The sequence below is a fragment of the Budorcas taxicolor genome, chromosome 9 (assembly GCF_023091745.1).
Source record: "Budorcas taxicolor isolate Tak-1 chromosome 9, Takin1.1, whole genome shotgun sequence".
NCBI classification, from domain to species: domain Eukaryota; kingdom Metazoa; phylum Chordata; class Mammalia; order Artiodactyla; family Bovidae; genus Budorcas; species Budorcas taxicolor.
Genome location: NC_068918.1, coordinates 6282596 through 6296574, shown reverse-complemented (window position 1 = coordinate 6296574; position 13979 = coordinate 6282596). Strand labels below are relative to the sequence as shown.

At 38.5% G+C, this 13979-nt stretch overlaps 1 protein-coding gene across 1 annotated transcript in view; it reads left to right on the top strand.

The window, feature by feature from the left end:
• COL12A1 (collagen type XII alpha 1 chain) overlaps nt 1-13979 on the top strand; it is a 126473-nt gene that overhangs the window by 26736 nt on the left and 85758 nt on the right. Inside the window, exons 13-14 of the mRNA XM_052646016.1 lie at nt 1419-1691; nt 11719-11991. Coding sequence (XP_052501976.1) covers nt 1419-1691; nt 11719-11991 — 546 coding nt within the window. The remainder of the gene's footprint in view (nt 1-1418; nt 1692-11718; nt 11992-13979) is intronic.

Below are 13979 nucleotides of genomic sequence, written 5' to 3'. Positions count from 1 at the left end.
ATTTCATGAATACAAATTAAGGCATTCATATTTTTCATTTTATTCCTTGTCTTTGAAGGTTTAAAAACATAATAATAATTCCATGTCAGCAATAATGAGCAGTTATTAAGTACTTGGAGTAGGAAATGGCAACCCACTCCAGTATTCTTGCCTGGGAAATCAGAGGAGCCTGCTGGACTATAGGCCATAGTTCACAAGGGTGGGACTCAACTGAGAGACTAAACCAGCACCACCATTAAGCACCTATTCGCATCAGCGTCTATGCAAAGAGCTTTTCATGTATTAGCTCACTTAATCCCTGCAAAAGACCTAGAATATAGTGTTGCAAAAATGTTGGGGCTAAGGAAACTGAGTGTTGCTAATAAGCAGTGAATGTGAGTTTGTTGCCCTCCTGCAGACACTGATTGCTTCATGACTCCCATCCTGGTGCAGCCTAGCTAATTAGTCTCTCCTGCAAAGACCCTCTCCACCTGCGCTTTTCTTTTCTTCCACTGGAGAAGTCACTACCCTTATTCTTTCCAGTTGGGGATCTAAGGTTCTTTGTACTGGGCACCAAAAAAAAAACAACAAAAAAAAGACCCAGTGATGCTTCATCCTTTTGTTTTTTTGAGTTAAAGCTGGGGGATGTGTGCCTGGTGAGGAGAGTGATAGAGTTGGGAGCCTTGAGACCCTTCAGAGACCACATGGCCCCGTTACCAGGAAAGGCGTGAAAAGCCAGACATCACAGTTGCAAAGCGATGGGCGGCCCCTGAGTGGAACCGAGGCTCATTTTCTCTCATATATATTTTTCTAGAGACAGCACTATTTATCATTTTTATCAATTAAGATAATTCATGGGCATCACATTTAGATGTTTTTAGCTTTCCTCCAATAAAGTCTTTTTATTGACTGTTTCTTAGAGGAATTAAAAATCTTCATTGTGTTACTAATCAGCATATATACATTTTATAGTGCTTTGTTCCAGTTTTAGAGAAAATGTAGGTTTTTTACATGAAAGATTCTAACATGGAAGACTTTAACCTGTGTGACTACTGTACAGAAGAGAAACTGGATGGGTTTTGTTTTGTTTCTACTAACACATAGGGCCCGATTTAGAGACGCTTAAACTCTGTTGACTAGTCAGCAGTTACAATAGTCATAATCTCACCCGGGATGTAAATTTGGTTACATATCTATCTGATAGATAGATAGATAGATAGATAGATAGATAGATAGATATGGGTTTCCCAGGTGGCACTACTGTAAGGAACCTGCGTGGCAGTGCAGGAGGTGTGAGAGACACGGGTTTGATCTCTGGGTGGGGAAGGTCTCCTGGAGGAGAGCATGGCAATTGATTATATATATATATAAAGCAGAGAAATGTTTTTAAGTCATTTTATTAAATAATGAGTTTTGATGTTGTTGTTTCTTTAATGAAGTTAGAGGGAACCCAAGGGATTTACGAGTTTCTGACCCTACGACATCAACTATGAAACTGTCTTGGACGGGGGCACCAGGAAAGGTGAAACAGTATCTCATCACATACACACCGGTGGCAGGAGGTGACACTCAAGAGGTCACTGTGAAGGGAGACACAGCAAGTACCGTCCTGAGAGGATTAAACGAAGGGACGCAATATGCCTTATCTGTGACTGCCTTGTACGCCTCTGGAGCTGGAGATGCCCTTTTTGGAGAAGGGACAACACTTGAAGGTAATTACTGTCATATTTTATAGAAATCTCTGAGCTTGCTTGTGATTGCGCTTAGGAAGCTTAAAATGTTTTCAGAGAATGAAATCTGAGTGTGTGCCATCGTCTCTCTTAAAAGGAATTTATATTAAAAAATAAGTAGTCATAAAACTGCTTCTTATTCAGAGATGTAGGCTACCAAAAAAATGAAATTTGATTGGGAAGCAGTGTACTGGGGAGCTGAGTGCGTAGTAAGGCTGTAGGAATGTGTCTATTGTGCCATGGGTTGGTTAAATGGAGAATAGGAGTGGACAGCTGGAAACATTCATGGAGCAAGAGGGTTTGGTGTGCCTGAGATCATGCGGTTGGTCTGTCACCCAGGAGCAGAAAAGAGCCCTTTTCTGACTAATAGCCTCTTCTCCTGTACCGTGCCTATCAGTATCAGTATCAGTTCAGTCGCTCAGTCATGTCTGACTCTGTGCTACGCCATGGACGGCAGCCCACCAGGCTCCCCCGTCCCTGGGATTCTCCGGGCAAGAGCACTGGAGTGGGCTGCCCTTTCCTTCTCCAATGCATGAAAGTGAAAAGTGAAAGGGAAGCCGCTCCGTCGTGTCCTACTTTCAGCGACCCCACGGACTGCAGCCCACCAGGCTCCTCCGTCCATGGGATTTTCCAGGCAAGAGTACTGGAGGGCGGTAGCCTCCCTGTCCATCACCAATTCCTGGAGTTTACTCAAACTCATGTCCATTGAGTTGGTGATGCCATCCAACCATCTCATTCTCTGTTGTCCCTTTCTCCTCCCACCGTCAATCTTTCCCAGAATCAGGGTCTTTTCCAATGAGTCAGTTCTTCATATCAGGTGGCCAGAGTATTGGAGTTTCAGCTTCAGCATCAGTCCTTCCAATGAATATTCAGGACTGATTTCCTTTAGGATGGACTGATTGGATCTCCTTGCAGTCCAAGGGACCCTCAAGAGTCTTCTCCGACTATACCTACAAGCATTTATAAAAGCTTGAGAAATAAGAGAGTCCAAGTTACTGTTTGTTTTCTGAATGACTTCTAACATTCAGTTCTGTGTTAGAAGTTCAAAGTTAATGCAGTACTTAGTGAGAACCATCAACAAGACTGGATCCGTTTCCTTGGTTCTCTTGAGTTCATTGTCAGAGGGCTTCATATTTCTTAGGCTCTTTTAAACTGTAATGGAAGCTTAGATTTAACTCCACAGCTGGAAAGTAAGTCATGCAAGAGAGAGAAAGCACAAATTTAATGTAACTACAATGAGAATGGATTGTAGTGTTGAAAAGCAGTATCAGTGCATGTTTAAAATGATGATGCATTTCCGTAACTGGGGCCTAAATGGGAGGTCGGGTTTCCTTTTGTTATCACCACCTTTTCTATGCCTTATTTAAAATAATTGTAGGAAGAAAATAAATCTAAAGTATCTTTTGTCGTGTGAGATCACAGTGATATTTGGGAAACATCCATATCAGATTTAGTGGGTCCAAGAGCTTGGAGGATGATAGATGTTGTAATTCACAAGGATGAGATCTTTAAGAGGCAGTTTTGATTAAAACTTTGACTTAGGTAAGAAATAAAAGCTAATTGACAAAAACAATCAAAGTTCTAATCAAAGTTCTGTCTCCAATAGTGATTAAGGGTTTAATCCAATACTCTGTGAAATTTATTATTAGAAGAGGGTTTAAATGAAAGTTTAAATCCCAGTGTGCAAAGTACTGATTATTCAAAGAGTCCTGGTTTGGCTACCATGTGACTTTGAAATAACCTTTTAACCCCTCTGAACCTCAGTTTATCCATCTATAAAGAAGGGATGACAATTTTCCCCCCTTCCTCCCAGACTTACTGTGGAGATCAAATGGTAGAGTGTTAAGTGAAATGCTTTGGGGTCTGGAAAATATTCCACATATATGAAATTCATCAAGGGGAAACAACATTCAGTTTAGCACTGATATCTAAAGATACAGCTTTTGTAAGTATATCAAAGATGTTGACTGGTTACTCTAAAATTTTGAAAATAATAAGAGATGGAAATGGAAATTGCCTTAATTAGGAGGACACAGTCCAAACAATGGAAGCATGTGATCTTTATACCTGGAGCAACATTCAGAATTCCTGAGAAATTTGTCCTTTTTTTTTTGACCTTTAAGTTCTCTTTCTCATGTGCTTTCTATAGGCTTTCAACATAGGTTGCTCCTCTAGGGTTTTTAAAGGATTGGCTTTGAAGCTTTTGTTTTTTTATAGAATAGTTGTAGATTGTTTATATTTGCAAACATTTCTCCCTTATAAGGGATATCTTGGAAATAATAGTTTTACTTGTGCTTATACTTTTTAAACTTCTTATATTCTTTTGCATTTCTTACTTTATAAATACACTTACATTTTGTCGAAACGTTGCCTCTAAAGATTAATGCATTTTAACTAAGAATAATATATTATCAATTTTTAGAAAATAAAATGCACATTTTAACATCACAGCAAACATTCTATTGGGTAATGACTTTTCTAGGCCAAGTGTGTAGCTAAATTCTTTATAATTTTATGGGTTTGCACAGGAGGTATAGAAAATCTACAAATTTGAATGTGTGTGTTAGTGTGCACACCCATATATCTGGTCAGAAATAATCTCCAAGGGAGATGCACAGATAGTAAAATGAATAAAAAAATTACTATTTCCCCTTTCCTAAGATGGAGGAAAGCTAGATGATTTGCAACTTCACTTTAAAAATATAGTTAATTCATAACTAGATTGTAATAGTAGATTTTTTTCCCATTGACACCAAATCTTTTCACTTTAGTGAAGGATTAGAGAATATGCTGCCAGCCTGATTTTGTTAACATGTTTATCTCATTGCATGATGTGTGGTAAACTTATCAAGTATGTGAAAGCATAGTTGTGACTAAATTAAAATAATAGATATTTTTTGCTCATGGTTATTCCATTTCATTTTATTATATTAACTCAGCCAAATCCACATACCATATACAGGAATAGGATATGATGGTAAATGCAGAGAATGGAAAGCCCAGAAACACAGCCAGCCAACTGCTCTTGAGGGTTGCTGTTTTTCTAATTTGTTTTTCTCTTGGGAGAGGAGGTGGTTAGAGCAGACCTTGAAGGGATGTTTCTTCCATCCAGAGGCATGGCTCAGCCAGCCAGGGCATTCTGTGGCTTGAAAATTTTTTAGATGGACTGAAGTGCATTCTATTCAATTAAAAAAGAATTAAAAAAATATTTAGCATGGGCTATAACCATCCCTAACTTGAATCTGTTTCCTAGTGCTTTCTTGAAATGCAGCCAATGATCAGAAAATTCCCCTGTCCCTGGAAGAGAGATTTATTAGCATTGGCGTTGGGGAGGTTCATGGTTGGCCCTAGTACTGTATGAAATAGAATCACAAAGGCCGAGTTTATTACTATTTCAGATCCAAACTTCAGAGGAATCTGAGCACAAGCTATTAGGTTTGATTTACATTGTTTTTTTCTCCTGTTGTTGTTAAAGTAGATTTAATGTAATTACTAAAACACTGCTGTGCATGTAAATGAACTTCAAATCTTGAATTCTTAGTTGTCACTGCTACTGTTTACAGAGGGAAACCTGCTCTTTTAAACTAAGAAATGAATAATTCCCACTTTAATTCAGAGATTTACTGCAAATGAATGCAAATTTCAGCGTTGGAATAATACAGTTCTTTTATTTTTGAATGTGTTGTTGGCTGTGGAAAAGATGATTTTTCAGAATTTCTATTGTTTCAGTTGCCGTAGCAACCCTCTGGTGTCCTAAACATGAAAGGCTTCCTATACATCAAACCAAGCTAACTCAGCTGACATTTGGTTACCACGAGGTTTTTAGCACATCACAGGAATTCTTCTGCAAGATGTTGAGTAACATGGGGTGCCTCCAAGATGGAATAAATAAGGCCTCTGTGTTTTCCTAGATTTACTGCTGTCTCATAATTCGAAAAATCATTCATTCTGTGTATAACAATTCTGATGTTTCCAGGGAACTTTAGTCCAATCACCGAACAGTAATATCTTTCCCACAAATTGATGGCTTATCAGAGAAAAATCTAAACTATATTGGAGAGGTGACAATTATGGCAGAAATCTCATCCAGGCTTTGAGGTTGAAGGGCAATTTGCTTTTTAAGAACTATGTGTTACTTAAAGTAAGTTAACTGATCAATAGTGAACTTTGTCCTTTGGAAAAGTCATTGCTTGTAAATCAAGTGTGTTTCCACATGAACATTATCCAGAGCAGGTCTTCCTTATTCTGCTGTGGAAAGTTGGATGACTTTGAGTTGAGCTCTATCGGAAAAGACAAATTGATTTAGAAGGGGGTTACACTACATTTTCAATTTAATTTCTATTTTTGAAAGTGGTATGTGAAACTCAATGAAAGCCGGCTGGAACAATCTATAAGATGAAAATAGAGTTTCATTTCATAATGATTAATTTTTCAGTTATCACTGGCTAATTTGTGTTATAATTATATTTGAATTGGATGATGGTCTGCTTTTCAGAAAGCAAATGGAAAAGGGCTAAGGAAATGTAGGAAAGTTACTTAAATGAGGCCTCAGTTCTTTGGCCTCGTGTGTGGAAAAAGTAGAATCAACCCCGTGTGGATCTTCAGATCATGAGAAATGCACCTGTCTAATTACTTGCCTCAGCAGCAGCACAGGGATGCCTGCACGCAGGCCCCAGCAATGCTGCCTTTTGATATATGTGACTGTGCTTTGAAATCCGATCAGAAATACTGAGTATCAAAATTTCAAAAACTGATGAATTTTGTTTGTTTAAATTTATGACAGAAAAGCTTTGTTATTTCTTATACTTACCCTAGTACTCTACTGGAGAGAGCAGAGTAGAAGGGAAAACTATTGAGAGGGATTCAGAGGAATAGAGATGAAGGCTTACCATCGTTACAGAAGATGATGGTATGACTTGTTTGAAATGATTGCCAGCAATTCCATTCCCAGAGGTAAAAGTAACATGCAGAGTACAGGCATGTGGTTCAAAATGGCAGAAAACAAGTACAGTGAGATTATATGTATTGAAAACCACATCACTTGTGTGAAAAACGTGAACAAGCCCAAACATCATGAAACATGCATTTGTGAGTCTCGCAGGCAGACAGAGAGGAGGAGCCCAAGATGGGGGAGCCTTTGCTAGAGCAGAAGTGGGTCCATATTTAGGGACAGGTGGACTTCCCTGGTGGCTCAGACGGTAAAGCGTCTGTCTACAATGTGAGAGACCTGGGTTCGATCCCTGGGTTGGGAAGATTCCCTGGAGAAGGAAATCGCAACCCACTCCCGTACTCTTGCCTTGAAAATCCCATGGACGGAGGAGCTTGGTGCAGGCTACTATCCATGGGGTCACAAAGAGTCGGGCACGACTGCGCGACTTCACTTTCACTTTCTGAGACAAGATGGCAAGAAGTCTGCTGGAATTGGTTTCCGCGCATGTCGCTGTTTCTATGGCTTTCTCTTTTGAAGAACAGTAACCTTTGTGGTCTTTCCTGAGCTCAAACAGTATAGAATCCTCCTGCATGCAGGAGACCCAGGTCTGATCCCTGGGTCTGGAAGATCTTCTGGAGATGGGAATGGCAACCCACTCCCGTATTCTGGCCTGGAGTATCCATGGACAGAGGAGCCTGGTGGGCTACAGTCCATGGGGTCACAGAGAGTCAGACACACTGAGTGACTAATACTAACCTTTGCTGGATAGAGGCTCTATATTTCTTCTAGAGCTGGATAGAGGCTCTATATTTCTTCTAGAGCTGGATAGAGGCTCTATATTTCTTCTAGAGCTGGATAGAGGCTCTATATTTCTTCTAGAGCTGGATAGAGGCTCTATATTTCTTCTAGAGCTGGATAGAGGCTCTATATTTCTTCTAGAGCTGGATAGAGGCTCTATATTTCTTCTAGAGCTGGATAGAGGCTCTATATTTCTTCTAGAGCTGGATAGAGGCTCTATATTTCTTCTAGAGCTGGATAGAGGCTCTATATTTCTTCTAGAGCTGGATAGAGGCTCTATATTTCTTCTAGAGCTGGATAGAGGCTCTATATTTCTTCTAGAGCTGGATAGAGGCTCTATATTTCTTCTAGAGCTGGATAGAGGCTCTATATTTCTTCTAGAGCTGGATAGAGGCTCTATATTTCTTTTATACTGGTCTTATATTTCTTTCTTGTTCCTCTCTCTTTCCTCTTCCTTCCCAGGTATATTAGAAATAGACTTTCTCCCAAAACCAGTCCAAGCCAAATAATTTCTTTCAGTAGCTACTGATGTCTGAACTTCTGTAGTTTGAGAAAACCTGCAATTCAATATATTAAACTAAAGCAAATGGCTGGCTGGGTAACACTAGAGTGGAATCTCATTCACAGGAAAATGTGATCAATGCTTGAAGAAGCATTGAAAAGCCATTTCCTTTAGACACAGGATGGAGGGGAAGAGAGAATGGGGAGCATCCCACTCATGCAATGGGATGGAAAGGATGTGATGAGAACTTCTTGGTTCTCTGTGGGTCGGCCTTGGGCTTACACCGCTACTACTGAAAGGGTGACTTGTGTGTGGCCATAGACCTGTGTGATATAGAGAAACCATCACACCATGCTACCCAGTGTCCCCATTTCCTCCAGTTTTGACCAGTTTTGCTTTCACCCCTCGGGGTTTTACTTCACCACACCTGTCTTTCATTTCTGAATGAAAGCAAGGGTGAGGGTTCCCTCCCACACTGACCAAACACAGCTTCCAAATAAATAAATGTCCCCTAAGTGAGAAAAGAGGCCAGAATCGTGGAGGAATCCGTATCACAGAGGAGGCTGAAACGATTTTTAGAAAGCATCAGGGCTCAGGCGCGTCTTCAGACTCCAGTTTAATTGATCTGGGATGGGTGGGTTTTTAGTCCTCCAGATGATTCCTGTATCTGACCAGGTCCAGTCCCGGTTTTACTCCTGAGGGTCCCAGGGCTCCAGGAGGTAGCGGCATGCTCATCCTGTTGCACACCTAGTCCCCAGGCCAGCGTGGCCCCTTGGCAGACTGCCAGTTACATCACAGGGTGCAATTCAACTGCTTTTTTTGGTGACTTAACATTTGGCCAAGCCAAGATTCTATTTTTAAAAACTTCAAGGGTTATAAGTCTGATAAAATATACTTATCACGAGAACATCATAGTCTCAAGATTCTTGGATGTAATGCAACAGCTTGAAAACCCAACCCTCCTACTTTTTGGAGAAAAAAGGTGTTTCAATGTGTTTGACAACAGTGTACACTTAATATTTCAGTTCGGTTCAGTTCAGTCACTCAGTCATGTCCACTCTTTGCGACCCCATGGACTGCAGCATGCCAGGCTTCCCTGTCCATCACCAACTCCCAGAGCTTACTGAAACTCATGTCCATCGAGTCGGTGATGCCATCCAACCATCTCAACTTCTGTCGTCCCGCTTTCCTCCTGCCTTCAATCTTTCCCAGCATCAGGGTCTTTTCAGATGAGTCAGTTCTTTGCATCAGGTGGCCAAAGTATTGGAGTTTCAGCTTCAATACCAGTCCTTCCAATCAACACCCAGGACTGATCTCCTTTAGGATGGACTGGTTGGATCTCCTTATATTTAGGATTATTCTTATCAAACTGACTGATATATAAGAAACCCACTGAAGCAGTTTATATTTTCAATCTTGGCTTCTGGTCTGAGGTGTCTCTTTTCTTTCTTTGGATTTCACATTTCTTTGTCACAAACATGGAATGTGGCAGTGCCAGTACCTACAAGTAATGCCTTTCTGTGCCAGGCAGAATTTATCATTTTTTTGAGGACCTTTTTCTTCTGTAATTGAGAATATAATTAATGTTCACTTAAATTAGTACTGTCATGCCATTAATGGGAACTCAGGAATATTTTTTAGTTAGTATTGTATTTGGATCTTAAGAAGTGTTTTTACAGATTCTTTCCAGGATATTGACCAGTCTTACAGAAGTCTTCATTACAATTTTATTAATATTTTGTTCTAGCTTTCCAGGTCTTGAGGGTGTTAATGTAGTTGATTAAAATCCATGGGAATACATATCTAATGAGCTCTTTTTGTTTGTAGATCAGAAATATCTTTGTGAATGTATTTTTGCTTCAACCACAAATTTCATTCCTATTATTTTCTCACAGTGAAACCATTAGCCTGTGTTTGTGAGACTGATGTCTGTTGCCATGGAAATAAACAATGTCACAAATTCAGAACTATAGAAAGGAGGCAGAAAAATAGGCTGAGGAGCACAATCTTTGGGAAAACTAGAAACTGAAATTATTATTTGTAAATCTCTCTGGCATTAATTTGGAAGATTACCCCTATGTTGTAGCTAACTTTGTCTTATACTTTTGGGGAATGTTCTTAATGTAGCTTTTAAGCTTATTTAAATTCTGAATCCCTTTCAAGTACTGTCAAGTATTATTTCACAAAAGCTGTTGCTAACTGCAGCCTGGGAAATTTAAGAGAAGTATGTATGAAAAAAGGATGTAGTATATATTAAGCAAATGAAACATGCTGCATATTTAAAACTTAGAGATGAGTAGTTGGAATATCAATCATCAAAACAAAATAAAAATCAAAAAAACAACAGGCAAGTCAAACCCAACCAACTCAGCCCAACCCAACCAACTCAGCCCAACCTAACCAAAGAAACAGTTTGTTTAATTCCTGTAAGTAGAAAAGATATAAAGATGTGTGACCTTAGTAGAAATACAATTAAAGAAGACTTTCAATTGAAGATGAGCCTCAGGAACTGAGGGAAAGAAGTCAGTATGTTCTTGAAAATAAATATTCTTGGTTGCGGTGAAATATGTAACTAATTTCCCTCCAGAGATGAGATGTCCTGTCAGCAGTTAAACTTATTTATAATAGAGTTAAAAATTTCCATTTGGTCTTGGGGTCTGGTAGTATGCCCAGCTTCCATTTTATTTTTTCCTCTATAATCTGACATATATGATAGGGTTTTGTCCACCAAGATTTCTTTGTCATTTATTGTCATTCTTTATGTACTTGAAATTTAAATAATTATGAGTATTTTTAAGATACTAATTTTTACTCTGATTCAAGTAGAATAGCAGCCTTCAGCATTCTTGTAGCAGCACTGTATATCATTTTCTTGAATACACAATAATTACTGGTAAAATGTATGCTGGAGAGGCAGATAGTTTTATATTTATGTCATATTGTGGCATAAACCCTAGTAAAGGTAGCCAGTATAAAATGACTTGTATATTTATCTTACATTTAAATTATGGAAAGTTAGGGTTTTATTGGTAGACATCTGTGCCTCCTATTAAGTCGGGGTTTCCATATTTTTTCCACTTGAGTTGTGTTTTTATTTTGAATGAGAGAGCCAAAATTTAGTAGCAGACATTTTTGATCAGTTAGAGCAAGTGGTGTGTTTTATTTTGATGACTAATCATTTTTAGGTTTTCCAGAAGAATTGTTGGGTTTTATTTTCCTTAGGGTTAAGCTATAATTGAAATTTTACATTTCTGGATTTTTAGCTTTTTGAACAAATAGACTGTGAAAAAAAGACTGTTGAAATTAAGATTTGCAAGTGATATAAGATTGTTGAAGTAATTGGAAGTGGTACATTGTAACTGAGCTTATTTGAAGAAGATAAGAGAGGAAAAGATGATGGTGAGGAAATAGAGATCTTTGTGAACAATGGATGAAGGGAACTGAGTAAAATTGGGGGATTTAGATGCTTTTTTTTTTTTCCTCTTTGAAATTTTCTTTAGGCATTTACTTCTTTGTATTTGAATGTCATTCTTGTCCTGAAGGACATTTCAATCTGACTGGACATATGGGGGCAAGGGTGATAGGCAGGAATCAGGCATAATTATTCAGTTTAATCCCATCTTCTATTCCCCTGACAGAATAGGACAGACAGCTCAGAAAGAAGAAATGGGTAAGTCAGACAAACTGAGTCCAACAAGTCAGGGTGTCTCCCAGGATGAAGGAGTATTTACATATCTAATGGACATTAAAAAATTATCCCCCTTTCATTTCTTTTCTAGAGCGCGGTTCCCCTGGAGATTTGGTTACTAAAGATATCACGGACACATCGATTGGGGCTTATTGGACGTCGGCTCCAGGAATGGTTCGCGGTTACAGGGTCTCTTGGCGATCACTTTATGATGATATAGAGGCTGGAGAAAAGAGTCTTCCTGCAGATGTAATTCATACTGTGATAGAAAACCTGCAGCCAGAGACCAAATACAGAGTCTCCGTATTTGCAACTTATGCTAGTGGAGAAGGGGAGCCCTTGAGTGGAGAAGCCATCACTGAATGTAGGTAACATTCTGAGGGGGGTTGGCCGTGTGTTGGTGCTACTTAATAGCTATCAGCTCATGATAACCTCTTGCATTTTTTTTCTTTATGCAACAGATGAGGACTAAAAACTTATGACCTTTAATGAATGTGCTTTAAAATCAAGTTCATTGTGTATCTAAACTTGTATCAAATTTTGAAATATCGAATCCCTGCCAACTACCTACACAGTTTACCCTTGAAAATGTGGGGGTTAATCTGAGTATAATTTATAGGCAACCATTCTTATCTGAGGTTCCTCTGCATCCCAGGATAAAACCAACCTCAGATCATGTAGTCCTGCAGCATTTGATAGTGAAAAAAAAAAAATCCATGTATAAGTGGACCTTCAAAGTTCAAACCTTCGTTGTTCAAGGATGAACTGTGTTTCTGTCTTTCTGTCTGTCTCGCTTCTTCTTTTCTGGTGGAAAGATCAACTAGATAAGAGACTCAACTAGTTAAGAGGCTCAACTAGTAAAGAGACAGGAAGCTATGGAAACAGAATTCAGGAGCATTTATAACTACATGGCCTTGGGCAAGTTCTTGAAACTTCTTTGAGCTTCAGTTTCCTAATATGAAGAATGCAGCGTCAGATTGTGTTGAGCATTAAATAAAATAACAATGGGCAAAGCACCAAGCATAGCGCCTAGCCACTCAGAGAAGACTGATGTATAATGCAGCTGTTGAGACAATGTATGTTGTACAACCAGGACTAATCCTAAATTATTTTTACTATGTTTGGGGAGGCTAATTCAAGTCTACTCAGTTTTCTGATGGCTAAAATTTACCTTAATCTCATTAATATTCTTTCCTGTGAAAAATTTTGAATGACTTCTCATCATTTATTATCAGGTGGCTAGGGAGAAATGTGTCTGTATTTCACAATTGTCTTTCCTAAAAAGCAATTTATTAAAAATGGGCATTTCTAAGAATTTATAGGAAAGTTTATTCTTTTTGTTTGGGAGGATTTAGGAAAAGGGGAAAGAGTGGGGGTATTCTTGCACTTCTTTTTTTAGAAAGAAGTGGAGGAATTGGGTAAAATTTAGGCCACATATTGGGTGATTTTTCTGTCAAAAGAAGAGAGAGGAAAATGCCAAGGGCAATTTCAGTGAAGTCCTGTATCCTGATTTTAAGTTGTCCTTAAATTAAAATCTTTTGGTCTGAGTTCTCATTTGGATATGTCTGAGCTTAAGTTTGTGTCAAAATTAACAGATTCAAAAAAATCAAACTCCTTATAGGAGATTAAAATACATGAAAAGGCATATTTCTCAGATTTTGACATGATTGGTTTCCATGATAGTGAATGAAATCTTGTGTCTGAATATATTGACTGACATAGTTTAAGAACTTGGCAGAAATTCATCTCTATTTCCGGCAGTTATTCATTTGTTGTAAAGAGAAGTCATGTTGTAAATTTAGGCTATGTCATTTACATATGACACATCTAGCTAAATTTATTTGTAGGCGTAAAGATACAATTCACATGGCTGAGAAATTATCAAAAAATACATATTTAGAGGGAAACTTTTTCAAAAATTCTCCTCCATCCTTTCTCCTTCTGAAAAGATTGAATCCTCAGATATTTATTTGGGATTTAAAATCTCCACAAGGGACATGTTTTAGCTCAAAGCAAGTATGTTAGTGGAAATTCTAAATAAAATTTCTAAAAGCTGAGCATCTAAGACATTTTCAGTGTTTCTTGGCTAATTGATTGATTTAAAGCTTAGTAAATGGAAAGGCCGCTTTTGAACCATGAACAGAGTAGGTAGGAATGAAAGGCACATTTTCCAGAGGGTATAAGTCACCTGCTCAAACTGCTCAGCAAATTAGATGAAAGACAAGAACCCTTCTTTGTTCTGCTACCATTTTTTTAAATTTTTATTTGGAGGACAATTGCTTTACAATGTTGTGTTGGTTTCTGCCTTACAGCAACACGAATCAGCCACAAGTGTATATACATTGCCTCCCT